The sequence below is a fragment of the Pelophylax lessonae genome, assembly GCF_965119305.1.
Source record: "Pelophylax lessonae genome assembly, chromosome: 3".
Lineage (NCBI taxonomy): Eukaryota > Metazoa > Chordata > Amphibia > Anura > Ranidae > Pelophylax > Pelophylax lessonae.
In genome coordinates this window covers 20,146,261-20,168,125 of record NC_138770.1, presented here as the reverse complement: position 1 = coordinate 20,168,125, position 21,865 = coordinate 20,146,261, and the positions used below count along the sequence as shown (strand labels likewise).

Sequence of the window (21,865 nt, the reverse complement as noted above, 5' to 3'; positions counted from 1 at the left end):
GTTAAGGGCATGTGGCCTGGTGGGGCTCTGGAGGTGGGGGCACTCGCTTGCCCCCCCTTTTCTGGCCTGCCAGGCTTTATGCTCAGATTAGGATCGATTATGGATTTTGGGGGGGGACCCCACAGTTTTTCTTTACTTTGCTGTGGGGTTCCCATTAAAATCCATACCAGGTGGGACCCATACACTTTTTTTTTTTCTCTTTATTACTGGCAATTTTTTTTTCTTATTCAGCTGTCAGTAAGGAAGTCCATTGACAGCTGATGACTTATCAGTTGTTAAGGATGCGGCGACCGTCTTCCTGGCCTCGTTCCTTAACAACCAGCTATTCACTGTGCCCAAAGTGTATTGCAGGGCATTTCGTGGGGCGAACACCTGCCGAATGACCTGCAAATTTGGGTGTTTGCCAAAGGGGTGAACAGGCGATGTGCAGTTGAAACTTTTGCTCGGCCCGAACCGTCCGCCCAACTCTATTGTTCTCCCCCCATCCTCACTCTCTGACCTCTGGTGGGGCTCAGCCTCTCTGTTATTCATGACTAAATCATGGTCTAAATAAGAAAGTGCAGGACTTCTTGTGTTGGGAAGATGGCAATAAGTGATAGAGGGGGAGGGGACACTTGTCCTATAATCCCCTCATCACTGTCACTCCTATAAAAGACAGTTCTCGTTGTTTCCTCACTCTCTGACTAAGGTCCATGAATAAAGAAATGAACTGGTAGGAGATCAGAGGACCCATTTACTAGTTACCTTGAGGGTGGAATTGTAAGATCCTCAGAGACAAAGCTGTCTGATGTGGGCGGAGTCCTGGTTTAGGGGAACCAATCTGCTGATGTCTAGTAATAATCTTTGTATTTCTATTTTAGTAGATGGACGGGAGATGAGGAAAACCTCAGAGGATTGTCTCACTTTGTCTCCAGATTGTAAAGTAGAAGATGAGGACATCACACAGTATAGTCCAGGAGAAAACCCGGCTACCTCAAATGTCCATCCGGCACCACACAGTGTAGATGGACCATCGTATTCCTCTTATCCTGAGGAACCTCAGACTGTGAGGGACAGTGCCGGACCATCGTATTCCTTTTATCCTGAGGAATCTCAGACTGTGAGGGACAGTGCCGGACCATCGTATTCCTCTTATCCCGAGGGACCTCAGACTGTGAGGGACAGTGCCGGACCATCGTATTCCTCTTATCCTGAGGGACCTCAGACTGTGAGGGACAGTTCCGGACCATCGTATTCCTCTTTTCCTGAGGGACCTCAGACTGTGAGGGACAGTGCCAGACCATCGTATTCCTCTTATCCTGAGGAACCTCAGACTGTGAGGGACGGTGCCGGACCATTATATTCCTCTTATCCTGAGGAACCTCAGACTGTGAGGGACGGTGCCGTCCTTACAACAGATAAGAGGTTCTCCTGTTCTGAGTGCGGGAAGAGTTTCCATTTGAAAGGCAATCTTAATGTGCATAAAAGATCTCACACAGGTGAGAAGCCATATTACTGTCCTGAGTGTGGGAAATGTTTTTCATGCAAGTCCGCTCTTTCCACACATCATAAATTTCACACCGGTGAAAAGCCGTATTCCTGTCTTGAGTGCGGGAAATGTTTTGCACAGAAGTCCGATCTTTCCACACATCAGAGATCTCACACTGGTGAGAAGCCGTATTCCTGTCCTGAGTGCGGGAAATGTTTTGCACAGAAGACCCATCTTTCCAGACATCAGAGATCTCACACTGGTGAGAAGCCGTATTCCTGTCCTGAGTGCGGGAAATGTTTTGCACAGAAGACCCATCTTTCCACACATCAGAGATCTCACATGAGGGAGAAGCCACTTTCCTGTCCTGAGTGAGGGAATTATTCCTCACTGAAGTCCTGTCTTCCTGTACATCAGGGGTCCCACACAACCCTGGAGGTGTATTGGTGCCTTGAGTGTGGGAAATGTCTTCTATATGAATGTTGGTGGACATGTGGGGAAGAAGCACACCCTGATATACACCTCAGATATACTCCATGGCTGATCTTCATCATGTAAGAAACAATTCATAAGGAGATCAGAGATCACCAAAGACATGGATGAAGTGTTGTCCCGTGTCGGCCATTGATAGCAGGAGAAAAATAAAAATGGAGTCCTTACCTTTCATTGGCTGAATACATTTTGTGCGGGAAGATTTCACAAACACTTACAGGTCTGGTTATTATAAATGTGTTGATGAAATGTGACCCGCGTTCCCCCAGTCATGGCGAATTGGGATTTCCTATAATGGTCAGTTCCATCTAGTGGCCATAATGTGCTTTCCTGACAGATGTCCATGGCAGCATACGTTTGAGTAGCCCCGCCCTTGTTCCTCCCCCCATAAGACCCCATCGCCATAAATGTTCAGGATAAGCCAATGGCTGTGTTCCTTTTTTGTCCTCCTCACTTATAGGACCATTTTTGTATGAAGTTTTCCTACCTATTGGAAGTATTGGTGGGCGGGTCTGGTGCTGGGCAGCTGTGCGGATGTCAGGAGCTTCCTTTGGTATCCAGAAGTCTTCCAGGATGTCCCGAGTGGTCATTGAGTCCCCAGCTATCAGCGGGGTGGTGTTATGGCACACATATGTAGAGTATCCATGCCTGGAGAGTGGGCCCTGCCATCGGCGGCCATTTGCATTGACTTGGAGCCCAGCTGTTAGTGGGTGGCCATTAAGTGTTAGACACGTTAAAATTTGTTTCGGTGCGAATACAAATTCCGACAAATTTTTGGTTATTCCTAGATTCGGATGTATCCAAATCTCCAAATGAAATTGTAATGAATTTTGTTGAAACCTGTTAAAATGTGTTTTGTTTATTCATTTTCTAACGAATTCCAACTTTTTTAGAACGATTCAAATTCGGATCAGTAAAAAAAAAAACGATCGACCGATGCAAATTCTGTGTGAAGAAAAAGCTGGTTGTTAAGCAGCAAGCCGGGAAGCCGGCTGCCCGCATCCTTACCAACCATGACTCATCAGCTGTCAGCGGGCTTCCCCACTGACAGATGAATGGAAAGAAAACAGTGCCGGCATTAGAAAAAGGGCGTGCCCCCCCCCCAGTCCATACCAGGCCCTTCGGGGCCAAAAGGAAAGAAAAATAAAACCCAGCGTGGGTTCTCCCCTAAAATCCATACCAGACCCTTTATCCCGGCATGCAGCCCGGCAGGTCAGGAGAGTGGGAGGGACGAGTGAGGGCCCCCCCTCCTTAACCATACCAGGCCATATGTCCTCAACATGGGGGGTGGGTGCTTTGGGGAAGCTCTGCCCCCCCCCACCCCAAAGCACCTTGTCCCCATGTTGATGGGGACAAGGGCCTCTTCCCCACAACCATGGCCTTGTGGGGGTCTGCAGGCAGGGGGCTTGTAATATGAAAGCCCCTTTTACCAAGGGGGCCCCCAGATCCCGCCCCCCCCCCATGTGAATGAGTATCGGGACCATAGTACCTGTACCTATTCACCAAAAAGGTGTCAAAGTAATAAAAACACACACACACACACAATTTTTGAAAAATCCTTTATTAAAAAAATAACTACTGCAGGCTCCTCCTCCAATTGACATTTCTTACATAGGTAAGGGGCGGGGTCACCTGTCTACATCACCTGGTAGTACTGCCCCCTTCTGATGTCATGGACTGGTGCATTCTGGGTCCTGACGTCAGAAGGGGTGGTGCCACCAGGTGATGTAGACAGGTGACCCCGCCCCTTACCTATATAAAAGATGTGAAACGGGGAACCTGCAGTAGGCAGAGGGCCTCCATGACGGCGAGAGCGTCTTTTTTAATTTATTTTTTCGGGTGTCGCGGGCGTTGTGATTGATGACGGATCTACATCGGGGGAGGCTGGATTTTATTTTTTAATAAAGGATTTTTCAAAAATTGTGTGTGTGTGTTTATTACTTTTGGCCACTTTTTTGGTGAATAGGTACAGGTACTATGGTCCCAATACTCATTCACATGGGGGGGCAGGATCTGGAGGCCCCCTTGCTAAAAGGGGCTTTCAGATTACGACAAGCCCCCTGCCTGAAGACCCCCACAACCACATCAACATGGGGAAAAGGTGCTTTGAGGGTGGCAGGGGAGAGCTTCTCCAAAGCATCCCCCCCATGTTGAGGCCATGTGGTCTGGTATGGGTTAGGAGGGGGGGCACTCCCTCATCCCCCCTCTCCTGACCTGCCGAACTGCATGGTCAGGTAAAGGTCTGGTATGGATTTTGGAGGACCCCCACGTCCTTTTTTTTTTTTTTTTTTTTTTTTTTTTTTTTTACATTTTGGTGTAGGCCTGGTATAGACTGGGGGGGAGGGGAACCCCACATAGTTTTTTTTAACATTTTTCTAGGGCCTGGCAATGCCGGCATTGTTTTCTTTCCATTCATCTGTCAGTGGGGAAGCCCGCTGACAGCTGATGAGTCATCGGTTGTTAAGGATGCGGGTGGCTGGCTTCCCAGCCCAAATCCAATTGGGGAAAGACCGCTCCAGGTGGGCTGGATGTCAGGTGCTGGTCGGATCCGTCAATCCGGAATCACATGAAGCAAAAAAGAAGAGATGACCGCACTCCGATATAAATCAAAAATTGGAGTAAAATTTATTCCACATCAAACAAATAGGCAAACTGGAACAACACACTGTGGATGCAGGACATAAAGGCAGACGCGTTTCACGACTTAGGGATGTCGCTTACTCATTGCCAGCCCCCCATTTAACAACCAGCTACTTCTTCACACAGAATTCAAATCGGTCGATCGTTTTTTGACCGATCGGAATTCCGATTGTTCTGAAAAGTTGAAATTCGTTAGAAAATTAATAAACTAAACAAATTTTACTGAAAACTAAAAGAAATTTAATGAAAACTAAACAAAAGTAACCTAATTCCAAAAACCAAACTAAAGGAATTCGATAACAAAACAAAATTAGTAACATAACGAATCTATCCGAAACGAAACAAATGTTTCCATTCTGCACATGTCTCCTAAGCGTGCCCAACCCAGATATAGCAGTTGTGTTCCTGCCTCTGGGATCCGGGTCACCCTACAGATGCATCGATTGCCCTGTGGAAGATGTCCGGGACACGTGAGTATGTTTGGCTTGAGGTCAGCAGAAGGGAGCAGACGCCATGCGGGCTGCTAGGGAGTAACCAAAAGGAAAAGATATGGAGAGGACTCTGCTCTCTGGGAGATCGATGTGCATTGCAGCATCTTATCAAAGTTTGGTGCAGTCGCCTACCTTTGTCTTCTTTTCTGTCCTGAGGAGAGAACTGTTTGTTGAAGCAAGGTTTGCTTTCTGCGTAGCGGTACCCCCGCAGGAGCTGCTTGGATATTGGTTTGCCTGGGCCTCCACAGCCAGATACAGGGTATTTTCACACAGCCAGGTGCACACACTCTTCCGCTCGTTGTCTCCAATGACCAGTCTAGGGGATGTGTTTTTATGTTTTATTTGGAGAACTTGGATAGGAGAAGAAAAACCAGAACTATCTTCAGAGTCCCAACATCCTATCTGTTCAGAGAAATGGGAAACTACAGATGTTCACAAGGAACCACTGTCATATGTGTGGACTTTAAGGGCACAGCATGAGACAGATGACAACTACATGGATTTATCCTAAAATAACATTTATTCATTTATCTAAAACTAGATCTCAATAAAATGAGGAAACTGACCCCAAACTGAGCTCAGCTCGTACACAGGAGATCAATGTCTCCTACTAATTTCACTCATGTACATCATACATATATAAGGATAAGTTGGTATATATCATAAGGTTCGTGTAGGTATAGATATTTCCTCTCTTCACTTAGATGTAACATTTAGTGACGGCCATGTACTTTTTTACTGAATATATCTTATTACTATTATAACAATCTCCTTACTATATGGATTTATTTGTGTCAGCTTTTTTTGTATACATGTCTACATTATATTTGTTACTGATGCCAACATTTGTATCAATTACTGTATGTATAATAAATGACTACGTTCAGATTCTATTTTTGTATACCTTAGTTGGTGACCGGCCTCATTTAAAGTCCCACAACCTCTGTTTTCTGTTTGCATTAACCAATAGGGATGGAGGCACGTCACTGTGTTTGCTTCGGATCATATTCCTCTATCTTCATCTGTTCATTGGTCAACACGTTTCACACAAGGCTTCTTCAGGACTATGAAGATGTACAGACAGTTTTCTCTTAAAATTAACAGACTCGATATTAGTGTTTCATAAGCATAGAACATAATCTGTATTTATGTACATCATAATAAATACAAACATGACTTACTAACACACGGCCTTCCTTCGAACCCCCGACAAATTAACCTGACCTGGGGCAGACACAGGGGGGAAAATCAGACCAAAATCTGTTGTGTATATATAGGTATCTGTCCTGATGATCCTAGGTATAAAATATACAGTCTCTCACAAAAGTAAGTACACCCTCTAATTTTTGCAAATATTTTATTCTATCTTTTCATGTGACAACACTGAAGAAATTACACTTTGCTACAATGTAAAGTAGTGAGTGTACAGCTTGTATAACAGTGTAAATTTGTTGTCCCCCTCAAAATCACTCAACACACAGCCATTAATATCTAAACCGCTGGCAACAAAAGGGAGTACACCCCTAAGTGACAATGTCCAAATTGGGCCCAATTAGCCATTTTCCCTCCCTAGTGTCATGTGACTCGTTAGTGTTACAAGGTCTCAGGTGTGGTAAATTTGGTGTTATCGCTCTCACTCTCTCATACTGGAAGTTCAACATGGCACCTCATGGCAAAGAACTCTCTCAGGATCTGAAAAAAACAATTGTTGCTCTACATAAGGATGGCCTAGGCTATAAGAAGATTGCCAAGACCCTGAAACTGAGATGCAGCCCAGTGGCCAAGATCAAACAGCGGTTTAGCAGGACAGGTTCCACTAAGAACAGGCCTCGCCATGATCAGCCAAAGAAGTTTATTGCATATGCTCAGCATCATATCCAGAGGTTGTCTTTGGGAAATAGACATATGAGTGCTGTTAGCATTGCTGCAGAGGTTGAAGGGGTGGGGGGGTCAGCCTGTCAGTGCTCAGACCATACGCTGCACACTGCATCAAATTGGTCTGTATGGCTGTTGTCCCAGAAGGAAGCCTCTTCTAAAGATGATGCACAAGAAAGTCTACAAACAGTTTACTGAAGACAAGCAGACTAAGGACATGAATTACTGGAACCATGTGCTGTGGTCTAATGAACTTATTTGGTTCAGATGGTGTCAAGTGTGTGTGGCGGCAACCAGGTGAGGAGTACAAAGACAAGTGTGTCTTTCCTACAGTAAAGCATGGTGGTGGGAGTGTCATGGTCTGGGGCTGCATGAGTGCTGCCAGCACTGGGAAGCTACAGTTCATTGAGGGAACCATGAATGCCAACATGTACTGTGACATACTGAAGCAGAGCATGATCCCCTCCCTTCAGAGACTGGGCCACAGGACAGTATTCCAACATTATAACGACCCCAAGCACACCTCCAAGACAACCACTGCCTTGCTAGAGAAGCTGAGGGTAAAGGTGATGGACTGGCCAAGCATGTCTCCAGACTTAAACCCAATTAGCATCTGTGGGGCATCCTCAAACGGAAGGTGGAGGAGCGCAAGGTCTCTAACATCCACCAGTTCTGTGATGTCATCATGGAGGAGAGGAAGAGGACTCCAGTGGTAACCTGTGAAGCTCTGGTGAACTCCATGCCCAAGAGGGTTAAGGCAGTGCTGGAAAATAATGGTGGCCACACAAAATATTTACACTTTGGGCCCAATTCGTACACTTTAATTTAGGGGCGTACTCACTTTTGTTGCCAGCGGTTTAGACATTAACCACTTAAGCCCCGGAAGATTTTACCCCCATTCCGACCAGGGGGTATTTTGCGATTCGGCACTGCGTGAATTTAACGCACAATTGCGCGGTCGTGCGACGCTGTACCTAAACGAATTTGACGTCCTTTTTTTCCCACAAACAGAGCTTTCTTTTGGTGGTATTTGATCACCTGTGCGATTTTTTGATCACGCGCTATAAACAAAAAAAGAGCGTCAATTTTGCAAAAATAGCAATATTTTTCACATTTTTTTATATGAAATTCCCCCCAAAAAAAATGTAAAAATCAAAATTTTTAAAAATTTTCGGCCAATTTATTTTATGCTACCTATGTTTGGTAAAAAAAATCGCAAAAAGCGTATTTTGATTGGTTTGCGCAAAAGTTATCGCGTTTACTAACAAAGGGAAAGATTTTTGTCATTTTTGTTGTTTTTTTTTTTAACGCGTAATGGCGGCGATCTGCGATTTTTTTTGCGGTACTGCGACATTGCGGCGGACAGATCGGACCCTTGACTGACATTTTTGACACTTTTGGGGTTACCAGTGACATTTCTACAGTAATCAGTGCTATACATATGCACTGTTACTGTAAAAATACACTGGTAGTGAAGGGGTTAACTTTATTTGGAAGGGAGGGGCTGTGTGTGTCCCTAGGGGCGTGGTTTCTACTGTGATTGGCTGTGGCTCTAGCTGTAAGGACACTGATCAACGGATCTACATACCAGATCCGTTTTATCAGTGTCTTTGCAGCGAGGAGAATGACAGGCAGTTTGTTTACACAAGCTGCCTGACATTCTCCCTCTCCCCCGACGATCGCCGAGTGACAGGCGGACATCGGGTCCGCTGGTCACACGCGCGCAGACTTGTATAAAGTACTCGACATTTCTACTTGAGTAAAAGTACAAGTGCTCTATCAAAAAGTGACTTGAGTAGAAGTGGAAGTGCTCGCAGAAAAAGTTACTTAAGTAGAAGTACTAAAGTATTCAACATTTTTTTTACTTAAGTATTGCAAGTAGTTTTTTCAAAAAATTTGCTACTTAAGTACTAAAAGTAAAAAGTACCAGTAGTTTTGAAAAAAAAAATTCTACTCAAGTACTGAAAGTAGAAGTAGAAGTACTGTGTTATGTAGTTATTAAAGAAAGAAGTCAAAAGTTTGAACATCATATTGTTTTTTATTATTTCAAATGATTTATTCAAATGATTAACCTGTGTTTGTTAGTAGTTTCTTGATGCACTTTAAGCGCTGTAGCACCATTTATTTGTTTGTTTCATATTTTCTTTTTATTGGAAAGATTTGGTATAGCAGCTTTTATTATACACAGCCTTTATTTTCGTATGCGCTGATTTAAAAATGACATTATACACATTTTTTTGAGCTTTATGCAACCTGCCATCTACTGTTCTGGCAGTGGTAATTCTTTTAAAAGTAACGAGTAACTATGCAGCACAAAAAAAAAATACTTGAGTAGAAGTATCGAAATCATCGAAAAAATGTAGTGAAGTAAAAGTAGAAGTAGGAGAAAAAAATTATACTCTAGGAAAGTACAGATACCGCATTTCGGTACTTAAGTACAGTACTTAAGTAGTTCTACTTCGTTACTATACATCTCTGTACGCGCGGGGGGGTCCGTGACCACGCGGGAGCGGGAGCGCGCCCCGGGGGGCGCGCGCTCGCTCCCTAGACCCTCACAAGCAAACAACGTAGCCCTACGTTAGTTTGCCTGTGAGGGGCTGACCGCCGACGTAGATAGTCGTGCGGCGGTCGGCAAGTGGTTAATGGCTGTGTGTTGAGTTATTTTGAGGGGACAGTAAATTTACACTGTTATACAAGCTGTACACTCACTACTTTACATTGTAGCAAAGTGTCATTTCTTCAGTGTTGTCACAATAAAAGATAGGATAAAATATTTACAAAAATGTGAGGGGTGTACTTACTTTTGTGAGATACTGTATATGTGTAGTAGTGTGATCTTAGACTTACAAATTCTTATACAAGAAGAAGGCGGGATAGAAACTACACTTTATAGAAAACCGACAGCTGGCAACACGGTTTTACATGCCAATAGCTTTCATCCAAGCCCCCGGTACATAGTATACCCTACTCCCAGTATCTTAGATTGCATCAAATCTGTTCAAGCGACGAAGATTTTAAACGGGAGGTGGACGCCCTTCGAAAGAGATTACTTATTAGAGACTATTCACGGACTACACTGCGAAAAAGCTTATAATAGGGCTTATAAGCACAAAAGAGGGAAAGTTATGTTCCGAGGCCTGAAACAACCAAAAACAGAAATAGTCAGTTTAATAATATCTTATACTAGACAACATACACAAATTAGAAAATACTTCAACATCATTGGTACAGACATCCATGCTCTCATCTGCCAGGTTTCCACCCACCGTCCAATATACTCCATGGCTATTGGATCAGTGTGAAACATCGAGACAGCATGAGCTATGTCCCTGTTAGGCAGAGAAACCAAAAACTATATCCCCTCATTCTAGCACCTACCTAGGAGGGCTCTACATCTGTATGGCAGGGTCTGTTTGATTATTCACCTGCTGGGATGGTGCTCTGATGTGAGAAGCTGCAGTGTCAGTATCCCTTTAGCAGTAATGAACCCCTTACAGGTTTTTCTCACCCAGCAATCAAACAACTGTTACACTGTCTTTTTTGACAGCTTAGGAGACTTTAGCAGCCGTAGTTTGAATTGCAATTTTTTTTCTAAATTACTACATAGCTTGAGTAGCATTTATATAGGTAATATATTTCTTTTTCCCAAACAATATGGAGTTCTCCTTTGCACCGTATCTGTTTATCATGGATTTATTTCTTACAGACATGTCCTTGTGCCGCTGCAGCCTAATCCCTCTATGCTGTGGCTGCTCTATGCAGGTTATAGCTGGAGGGGGGCAGCGTCTTCCTTACTGATACTGTTCCTGGATTGTCAGCCCTTCTGCAGGCCTCATAAAGCTGGTGTATGGGAAGCTGACTAATGGACACTTTCTATTAAACCTCTCTGGGCCTTTGGTGCTTGACAGGCAAAACCCAGTATAAATTTCCTGCTTTGTTCAGACATCCAGGGAGGAAGATGACCCCTACCAACAGGTTGCCACAGGTAGTCAAGACACTGTAAAGGAGTCTGATTCTGGGGCCATTATTACCGGGTTTCTCTAAACAAATGACCTGTAGGAGCTTTTATAGCGTTGTCTTTGCACCATGTTGGGTAGTGAATTTAGTTACCATTTCATGGGGACACACAGTTTTAAGGGTTGACATAATTGTGTGTGTGTGTGTGTGTGTGTGTGAGGGGGGGGGGGGGCTTTGTTTTTACAAGTTTAAAATACAGATTTTATCGTGTGTGAAAATGTTATTTTGTTTAAAGCCCATCTCTGGGGAAACAAAAACTGACCAAAACCCAAATGAGCATTTAACCTTTGTATAATGGGGGCAGCCCCACTTCAAGGGTTACATGGTCATTTTGGTGTAGGGAACCAGTAAAAGCACTTTTTACTTCTCTGATCCTCTGATCCCTCAATACCGACACTCTCCTCTACTCCCCTACACTCTGGCAGTGGACTGTCCCTCCTCCTGTCCAGTCACGGGCTTTGGGCTCTGCATTGGTCTTGATGGTCTCAGAGAACCTGTGACCACTCTTTATAAAAAGATCCCCCTAAGTAACCCAATCTACATGTTCCAATTCCCACCAGGGGCAACCCGCCTATAACCCCTTATATCCCCATCATAATATTGTCCAACCAATGCAATCCAGATAATTTCTTCCTTATCCATCTACAGAAAAACCCGCATAGATCACATGACCACACAAATGAGGATGGAGGAGGATCAGAGTCACATGACTGAGAGGTTATTAAGCCTCACCCTGGAGATCATCTACCTGCTGATCGGAGAGGTGAGGAGAATTCTGGGAGGTCACATGACATTACTTTTATCTCTATTAATAAAACACAGACCTGACCAGAGAGGTGAGGAGGATTCTGGGAGGTCACATGACATCACTCTTATCTAGTCTGGTCAATAGACCATTTTCTTATTCTAGACATGTAGATGATGTCAGATGATTGATATCTCTTTATCTTTCTCCTGATCTGTAGGATTATGTTGTAGTGAAGGAGTCTACTAGAGAGCCAATCTCAGGAGGATGGAGCAGGACCCAGAGCCCCACCATGGTGCCTCCCCCTCGTTCTCCGATACCTGAGAGGAACAGAGAGCAGAAGATCCTGGAACTGACCACCATGATGGTCCATCTGCTGACAGGAGAGGTGAGCGGTGCTGGGAATTCTGGGACATTACCCAGTAACAGACAAGGGATGTGTCTGGATGGTGACTGTATCATTGTGTCTGTCAGGTTCCTATAAGGTGTCAGGATGTCACTGTCTATTTCTCCATGGAGGAGTGGGAGTATTTAGGACACAAGGATCTCTACAAGGACGTCATGATGGAGAATCAGCCGCCCCTCACATCACCGGGTAAGAGGAGACTTTATTGTAAAGGAGAGAGCAGTACGGAGGCTCCACCTAGATCCCTCATCATCTGATAAACACATAGAAACAATGTATTCAGTCAGTGTGTGTGTTTCCTACAGATGGATCCAGTAATGGGAATCCACCAGAGAGATGTTCCCGTCCTCTGTATTCCCGGGATTCCACACAGGAAGGTCACACCATCCCTCCCCATCATTAGATAGATGAGGAACAATCACTGATAGTATCATTCGGATCTGTACATTATGTGCATTGTTACCATTGATGTCATTTTTATTATATATTCAGAGTGGAAACCTGAGAGATTCTAAAGTTGAGGTTAAAGAAGAGATAAAAGAGGAGGATGATGAGGATGGGGTGATGGAGGAGTTCGAGTTTCTAAAGGAACACAAAGATCTGTACCAGGACACCATGGTGGAGTCATCCAGCTACAGAAACCCACCAGAGAGATGTCCCCATCCTCTATATTCCCGGGATTCCACACAGGAAGGTCACACCATCCCTCACTGTTACAAGGTTGGTGGATTGGAGCATCTAGAACATGGACTTCTGGAGAGGATGTGTTTTTTATTTTTATATTATATCACAATATTAAAGCTTATATCTTCAAGATGATGTTCTCTAATTTTCTTTTAGACTGGAGATCCAATTGATATAGAATTTGAGGTTAAAGCAGAAGAAGAAGAGATGTATGTGAGGGATGATCAGCAGTCTATGGAGGAGGATGGAATAACGGGGACATTTATAGAGGAGGACACTCCTACAGAGATCAGCACAGGTGGGTCATTAACACTAAATACATTCCTCCACCCATACTGCTCACTGATTGGTCCAGAGTAGGGCGGGCACTGGGTGATATCAGCCTGTAATACCCTGGTCACTTTCCTGAGCTGTGTTCCCCCGTCCTGTATTCCTGTATTTCTCTTGGATAATCTTCTTTCTCTGTGCTGCAGATACAATTTATGTCTCTAGACTGGATTTATGGCGATTCTGGGGTTCAGCTGGCAGTAAAATGTAGACTTCTCTTCCGTTCACTGACGGACACAGCTCCATGTCTTCTAAACCATTGGGTTTTATGCTCTCTTTCTAGGAGTAGGACTAGGTGGAAACCTTTTTGGTTACGCTGGGGGCAGTCCCAGAGCGTATTCCATCACTTCCTGCTGTAGGACTCCAGTTTTTTCTGCCTAGTCAGGAGTAAGGACCTGGCTCTCTGCTGGGATCTGCGGTCCTGGCATTTTTTCCTATTTAAATAGATTTTTTTACTTTTTATTTTTGTTCCTATAAGAACTACAATCATCAGCTGGACTGGGCAACGCACTGGATATCCTAGATCCTTATAGTTTTCCCAATCTGGACTGCAAGCGCGACCCAACTATTAGCTCCGCACTAGGTTGGCCGCGACATCGCCCCACTGGACGGGGGCTGGCCGGCGAGTGAAACACTTTGCGAGGTCACATAGCCCTGGTCGTGACAACAGTCCCGATCAGAATTGCAGTGTATCTCAGGCCGCAGCACCCTCATTCCAAGATAATGTGGGGCACTGCTTGGAGTAGCGCCCGCCTGGTGACGGTGGAATTGTTTGGTTCGTCGTGGGCCCTCCCCAGGGATGGTAGGCCCCACCTGTGTCCTCCCCCCCCCATACTTTCCCCCTTCTCCTTAGTGGGGTTCCCCTGTGTAAGTGTCCTCATCTACCCTCTATCCCCTCCCGTGACAACTCGGGGTGGCATGGGTGGTTTTTTTTTTACTAAGGGTGCCTAAAAGGGGCTGGGCCGGAGAAGTAGTGGGTTTCGCCACCACCGGGTGTCCTTACCTGGAGTGCTGCGGAGGGGGTCCCTGGGGGGTTCCCTCCTGAGGTCTCTGTGCTTCCCTGGGGTCCAGGGTCCCGTGCAGCACGGCAGGGTGCCTTCATTTTGCCGTGGATTCTGTATTCCCGGCTTCGGCAGCTATGTTTTTGTAGTCCATCGGCCATGTTTTTGGTTTCCTCCTTGGTTTCAATGGTGGCCACTTTCCTGTAGTTTGATGCAGTGCTGAGGCTGCGGGGGCTTCTAGTGTCAGGTCAGCGTTTCCTCTTCCTAGCAGTGTGGCAGACCGTTTTGGCGCTCTCCAGTTGAGGTGATGAGTCTCTGGGGGTATTCCATTCTTCCTCTGCTCTATATGGCACTGCGGGTGCGCTGATTCTTGTGGTGCCACAGCTTTGCACAGGGGGGAGGGGCCTCCCGTTTTTTTTTTTTTTTTTGAGCAGCGCGGTTCCGTTTAACCCTTCTATGGTCATGGAACCAATGGAGCGCGTTTCACCACCCGATCCATTCCTGGAAGCTCCGGGACCCTCTGGGTCCCAGTCTGCCCTGGTGGCTATGATGGCAGCCCTGCAGTCGCTAGTAGTTAAAGTAGATATGGCCCTGCAAAGGAGGCCTGGCAAAAAGCGCCCCCCCCCCCCTGCCTTCAAATATATCCTCTACTTCCTCAGACTCTGAGGTAGATTTGGCCGCTGCGGGCTAGAGTCAGCCCACTGGGTCTGCGTCCACGCAGGCTGAGTGCTCTAATAGTGAGGATGAGTCCTCCTCTTCCGCAGCCGCGCATAAAAAAGCTCAAGATCCACCCGTAACTTTGTGGGAGGCTCCAAGAGACCCTGGAATGGTAAGTCCAAATCGGGCACTTTTGGTTCCAGGAGTCCAGGTTGCCGATCGACATCTTGGAAATTGGGGCAAGCAGACTTTGTCTCAATGGATGGATCGTCTGCAGGGACACCCTGTGCAGATACAATCGGACAATGCTACGGCTGTGGCATATATCAATCATCATGTACTCCTGACCCCTGCACTATATACTTTATGTTGTACATTACGTACTCCTGACCTCTGCACTAGATGACTCCTGACCCTTGCTCTACATACTCTTTGTTGTACATTACATACTCCTGAACCCTGCACTATACAATCTATGTTGTATATTACATACTCCTGTTCATTATACTCTATGTTGTACGTTACATACTCCTGACCCCTGCAATATATACTCTGGTCCGACCGCATCTGGAGTATTCTGTCCAGTTCTGGTCGCCAGTCCTCAGGAGGGATGTGTTGGAGATGGAGAGAGTCCAGAGAAGGGCAACTAAACTAATTAGGGGATTGGAGGACCTTGACTATGAAGAGCGTCTACAATCGCTCGATTTATTCTCCCTGGAGAAGAGACGTCTGAGGGGGGACATGATAGCAATTTATAAATATCTTAATGGGGATCCCAGCTTAGAAAAAAAGCTGTTCATTCGAAGGGATTGCATGAGGACTCGAGGGCATACAATGCGATTAGAGGAGAAGCGTTTTAACCTCAGGCAACGTGGGGGGTTCTTTACTGTTAGCGCTACAAGATTGTGGAATTCTCTACCACAAGAGGTGGTTACTGCGGGTAGTATGGTGGCTTTCAACAGACTCTTAGACTTACATCTCAAGGATCAGAACATTCAGGGGTATGTGAGATGATTACAGCCACACACACCTACACAGGTTGAACTGGATGGACTATTGTCTTTATTCAACCTCACCTACTATGTAACTATGTAACTATATACTGTGTTGTACATTATATACTTCCGACCCCTGCACTATATACTCTGTTGTACATTATGAACTCCTCACCCCTGCACTATATACTCTATGTTGTACATTACATACTCTTGACCTCTGCACTATGTACTCTATGCTGTACATTACATAGTCCTGACCTCTGCACTATATACTCTATGCTGTACATTACATACATTTGACCCCTGCACTATATACTCTATGTTGTACATTACATACTCCTGGCCCCTGCACTATATACTCTTTGTTGTACATTACATACTCCTGGCCCCTGCACTATATACTCTATGTTGTACATTACATACTGCTGACCCCTGCACTATATACTCTATGTTGTACATTACGTGCTCCTGACCCCTGCACTGTATACTCTATGTTGTATATTACATACTCCTGTTCAGTATACTCTATGTTGTACGTTACATACTCCTGACCCCTGTAATATATACTGCACTATATACTCTATGCTGTACATTACATACATTTGACCCCTGCACTATATACTCTATGTTGTACATTACATACTCCCGTCCCTGTACTATATACTCTATGTTGTACATTATGAACTCCTCACCCCCTGCACTATATACTCTGTTGTACATTTCATACTCCTGACCTCTGCACTATATACTCTATGCTGTAAATTACATATTCCTGACGCCTGCACTATATACTCTGTTGTACATTACATACTCCTGACTTCTACTCTCTCCCCTCTACCCACTGCTATATATACACATAATATGGATTCTCTTTTGTTACTCCCATTTCCTACCAGCTGGACATTTTATATCTGATGATTTGATTGGAGGACAGACTTTTACATGGTGATAATAATGTGATAACATCCTCCAACTTTGGAACCTTAAAACAGAAAGTGATAATGAGGGAGGAGTCAGTAACCCAATGATGGTGGTCTTCAGGATCAGTCCAGTCGTCATCTTGGTTGTTCTCCCCCCATCATCACTCTCTGACCTCTGGTGGGGCTCAGCTCCGCTGTTATTAATGACTAAATCATGGACTAAATAAGGAAGTGCGGGACTTCTTGTGTTGGGAAGATGGCAATGAGTGATAGAGGGGGAGGGGGACACTCGTCCTATAATCCCCTCATCACTGTCACTCCTATAAAAGACAGTTCTCGTTGTTTCCTCACTCTCTGACTAAGTTCCATGAATAAAGAAATGAACTGGTAGGAGATCAGAGGACACATTTACTAGTTACCTTGAGGGGGGAATTGTAAGATTCTCAGAGACAAAGCTGCCTGATGTGGGCGGAGTCCTAGTTTAAGGGAACCAATCTGCTGATGTCTAGTAATAATCTTTTTTATTTCTATTTTAGTACATGGACGGGAGATGAGGAAAACCTCAGAGGATTGTCTCACTTTGTCTCCAGACTGTAAAGTAGAAGATGAGGACATCATACAGTATAGTCCAGGAGAAAACCCAGCTACCTCAAATGTCCATCCGGCACCACACAGTGTAGATGGACCAACGTATTCCTCTTATCCTGAGGAACCTCGGACTGTGAGGGACGGTGCCGGACCATCGTATTCCTCTTATCCTGAGGAACCTCAGACTGTGAGGGACAGTGCTGCCCTTACAACGGATAAGAGGTTCTCCTGTACTGAGTGCGGGAAGTGTTTCCATTTAAAATCCAGTCTTAATGTGCATAAAAGATCTCACACTGGTGAGAAGCCGTATTCCTAGTGTGAGAAATGCTTTTCACAGAAGTCATGTCTTTCCACACATCAGAGATTGCACACTGGTGAGAAGCCGTATTCTTGTCCTGAGTGTGGGAAATGTTTTTCAGAGAAGTCCAATCTTTCCACACATCAGAGATCGCACACGGGTGAGAAGCCGTATTCCTGTCCTGAGTGTGGGAAATGTTTTTCACAGAAGTCCACTCTTTACAGACATCAGAGATCGCACACTGGTGAGAAGTCGTATTCCTGTCCTGAGTGCGGGAAATGTTTTTCACAGAAGGCCCATCTTTCAATGCATCAGAGAGTGCACACTGGTGAGAAGCCGTATTCCTGTCCTGAGTGCGGGAAATGTTTTTCACATAAGTCATATCTTTCCACACATCAGAGATCGCACACTGATGAGAAGCCGTATTCCTGTTCTGAGTGCGGAAAATATTTTGCATGGAAGTACCGTCTTTACAGACATCAGAGATCGCACACTGGTGAGAAGCCGTATTCCTGTCCTGAGTGCGGGAAATGTTTTGCACGCAAGTCCGCTCTTTACAGACATCAGAGATCTCACACGGGTGAGAAGCTGTATTCCTGGTCTGAGTGAGGGAAATGTTCCTTACTGATGTCCTGTCTTCCTGTACATCAGGGGTCCCACACAACCCTGGAGGTGTATAAGTGCCTTGAGTGCGGGAAATGTCTTCTATATGAATGTTGGTGGACATGTGGGGAAGACGCACACCCTGATATACACCTCAGATATACTCCATGGCTGATCTTCATCATGTAAGAAACACTTCATAAGGAGATCAGAGATCACCAAAGACATGGATGAAGTGTTGTCCCGTGTTGGCCATTGATAGCAGGAGAAAAATAAAAATGGAGTCCTTTCCTTTCATTGGCTGAGTACATTGTGTGCGGGAAGATTTCACAAACACTTACAGATCTGGTTGTTATAAATGTGTTGATGAAATGTGACCCGCATTCCCCCAGTCATGGTGAATTGGGATTTCCTATAATGGTCAGTTCCATCTAGTGGCCATAAGGTGCTTTCCTGACAGATGTCCATGGCAGCATACGTTTGGGTAGCCCCGCCCTCATTCCTCCCCTATAAGATCCCCACCCCCCATAAATGTTCAGGATAAGCCAATGGCTGCGTTCCTTTTTTTTCCTCCTCACTTATAGGACCATTTTTGTATGAAGTTTTCCTACCTATTGGAAGTATTGGTGGGCGGGTCTGGTACTGGGCAGCTGTGCGGATGTTAGGAGCTTCCTTTGGTATCCAGAATTCTTCAAGGAAGTCCCGAGTGGTCATTGAGTCCCCAGCTATCAGCGGGGTGGTGTTATGGCATACATATGTAGAGGATCCATGCCTGGAGAGTGGGCCCTGCCATCGGCGGCCATTTGCGTTGGCTGGGAGCCCAGCTGTTAGCGGGTGGCCATTAAGTGTTAGACACGTGAAATTCGTTTCGGTGTGAATACAAATTCTGACAAATTTTTGGTTATTGCTAGATCCGGATGTATCCAAATCTCCAAATGAAATTGTAATGAATTTAGTTGAAATCTGTTAAAATTTGTTTTGTTTATTCATTTTCTAACGAATTCCAACTTTTCAGAACGATTCAAATTCAGATCAGTCAAAAAAAATGATCGACCGATGCAAATCTGTGTGAAGAAATAGCTGGTTGTTAAGCAGCAGGCCGGGAAGCCGGCCGCCCGCATCCTTACCAACCATGACTCATCAGCTGTCAGCGGGCTTCCCCACTGACAGATGAATGTAAAGAAAAGAATGCCGGCAATAGAAAAAAATGGCGTTGTCCCCCTCCCCCCCAGTCCATACCAGGCACTTCAGGGGCCAAAATGTAAATAAAAAAAAACCAGCATGGGTTCTCCCCTAAAATCCATACCAAACCCATGCCAAGCCCGGCAGGTCAGGAAAGTAGGAGGGACAAGTGAGGGCCCCCCCTCCTTAACCATACCAGGCCACATGCCATCAATATAGGTGGGTGCTTTACCAAGGGGCCCCCAGATCCCACCCCACCCCCCCCCCCCACATGTAAATGAGCATCGGGAACATATTTCCCATACCTATTCACCAAAAATTAATAAAAACACACAATTTTTGAAAAATCCTTTATTAAAAAATAACTTCTGCAGGCTCCTCCTCCATTTGACATTTCTTACATAGGTAAGGGGTGGTAAGTATATCCAAGAGATATACCTAACCTACAGGTAGGCTGAAACCTACATTATTAGAGATAAGAGTACACTAACTATGAGTCATAAACAAGATGGTCTTTGATCATATACCTAGGTGACCCCTAAAGAGAGAGACACCCACATATTATGGGAGTATAAACTCCATCCGGTGTATACCAACCTGCTATCCTCATAAGGTGATTATCCTTCCTCCTTTCTGTATGAATAGATATAGAATAGAGAATGTAATTACTCCTCACACTACTACACATATATATTTTATCATGTACCTAGGATCATCAGGACCGATATATATATATATCATTTTTTTTCCCCCTGTGTCCGCCCCAGGTCGGGTTAATTTGTTGGGGGTTGGAAGAAAGGCCTGGTGCTATTAAGTCATGTTCGTATTTATTATGATGTACATAAATACAGATTATGTTCTATGTTTATGAAACACTAATATCGAGTCTGTTTATAAGAGAAAACTGTCTGTGCATCTTCATAGTCCCGAAGAAGCCTTGTGCGAAACGCGTAGACCAGTGAAGAGAGGAAATATCTATACCTAAACGAACCTTTTTGATATATACCAACTTATCCTTATATATGTATAATGTACATGAGTGAAATTAGTAGGAGACATTGATCTCCTGTGTACGAGCTGAGCTCAGTTTGTGGCCAGTTTCGTCATTTTATTGAGATCTGGTTTTAGATAAATCAATAAAGTTATTTTAGGATAAATCCATGTAGTTGTTATCTGTCTCATGCTGTGCCCTTAAAGTCCACACATATGACAGTGGTTCCTTGTGAACATCTGTAGTTTCACATTTTTTTTGGATAAGAGAAGGGATTTAGTAGGATTCTCCAAATAACTATTCACAGGTGAGGACAACTCTCTCAATAGAACTGTATCGCTTATCATCTGCAGGACCATAAAGCACCTGTATGGGATGAAAAAGTCCCTTTGTAGCTGAAGGAACGCAGTGAACCTTGCCTCTTCAAGACACTAGCCAGTGTCTCCTTTAGCTTGCACCCAGTAACTGACTTCCAGCACCCACAGGAGGATCCAAAAACACAAGTCCCAAGGATCCCCTGTGGGGGGTCTATACTCACAAGGCTCTTGGAGCACACACACTAGTCTTCCTCAGTAGTACCAGACAGCATCCGCAGACATCCTCCCTCAGTCAGCCCTCGTAAGGACCAATGGGGTTGCAACCTCAATGTTTTAGGCTCTCAGGTCGCCCACCCGAGGCTGCCTAGCAGCCTCTGTAAGGGAGAGGCAGCATCCCCCTCCCCACTTAGACCTCTCTCCCTAGAGGTAGACTGGACTACGAGCCCATGTGCTCTTCAGATATAAATGCAGGTACCCAGCATGCCTTGGGGCACACCCCCTTCTAATTGGCCAGGGCTGTACAGACATCCATGCTCTCATCTGCCAAGCTTCCATCCACCTGTCCAATATACTCCATGGCTGTTGGATCAGTATGAATCATCAAGACAGCATGAGCTGTGTCCTTGTTAGGTAGAGAAACCAAAAACTATATCCACTCATTCTAGCACCTACCTAGGAGGACACTACATCTGTATGGAAGGGTCTGTTTGATTATTTACCTGCTGGGATGGTGCTCTGATGTGAGAAGCTGCAGTGTCAGTATTCCTTTAGCAGTAATTAACCCCTTACAGGTTTTTCTCAACTAGCAATCAAACAACTGTTACACTGTCTTTTAGGAGACTTTAGCAGCCGTAGTTTGAATTGCGATTTAAAAAATAAATAAATAAATTACTACATAGCTTATAGCAATTATATATGTTATAATATCTTTTTTTTCTTAACAATATGCAGTTCTCCTTTGCACCGTGTCTGTTTATCATGGATTTATTTCTTACTGAGACAGGTCCTTGTGCCGCTGCAGCCTAATCCCTCTATGCTGTGGCTGCTCTATGCAGGTCATAGCTGGTGGGGGGCAGCGTCTTCCTTACTGATCCTGTTCCTGGATTGTCAGCCCTTCTGCAGGCCTCATAAAGCTGGTGTATGGGAAGCTGACTAATGGATACTT

At 44.9% G+C, this 21,865-nt stretch overlaps 1 protein-coding gene across 1 annotated transcript in view; it reads left to right on the top strand.

Moving 5' to 3' along the window:
- The window catches only part of LOC309550242 (uncharacterized protein), a gene marked incomplete at both ends in the record, with an annotated part of 302,087 nt that overhangs the window by 280,104 nt on the left and 118 nt on the right, over nt 1-21,865 (top strand). Inside the window, one exon of the mRNA XM_082250653.1 lies at nt 17,686-18,068. Within this exon, the coding sequence (XP_082106779.1) occupies nt 17,686-18,068 (383 nt within the window). The remainder of the gene's footprint in view (nt 1-17,685; nt 18,069-21,865) is intronic.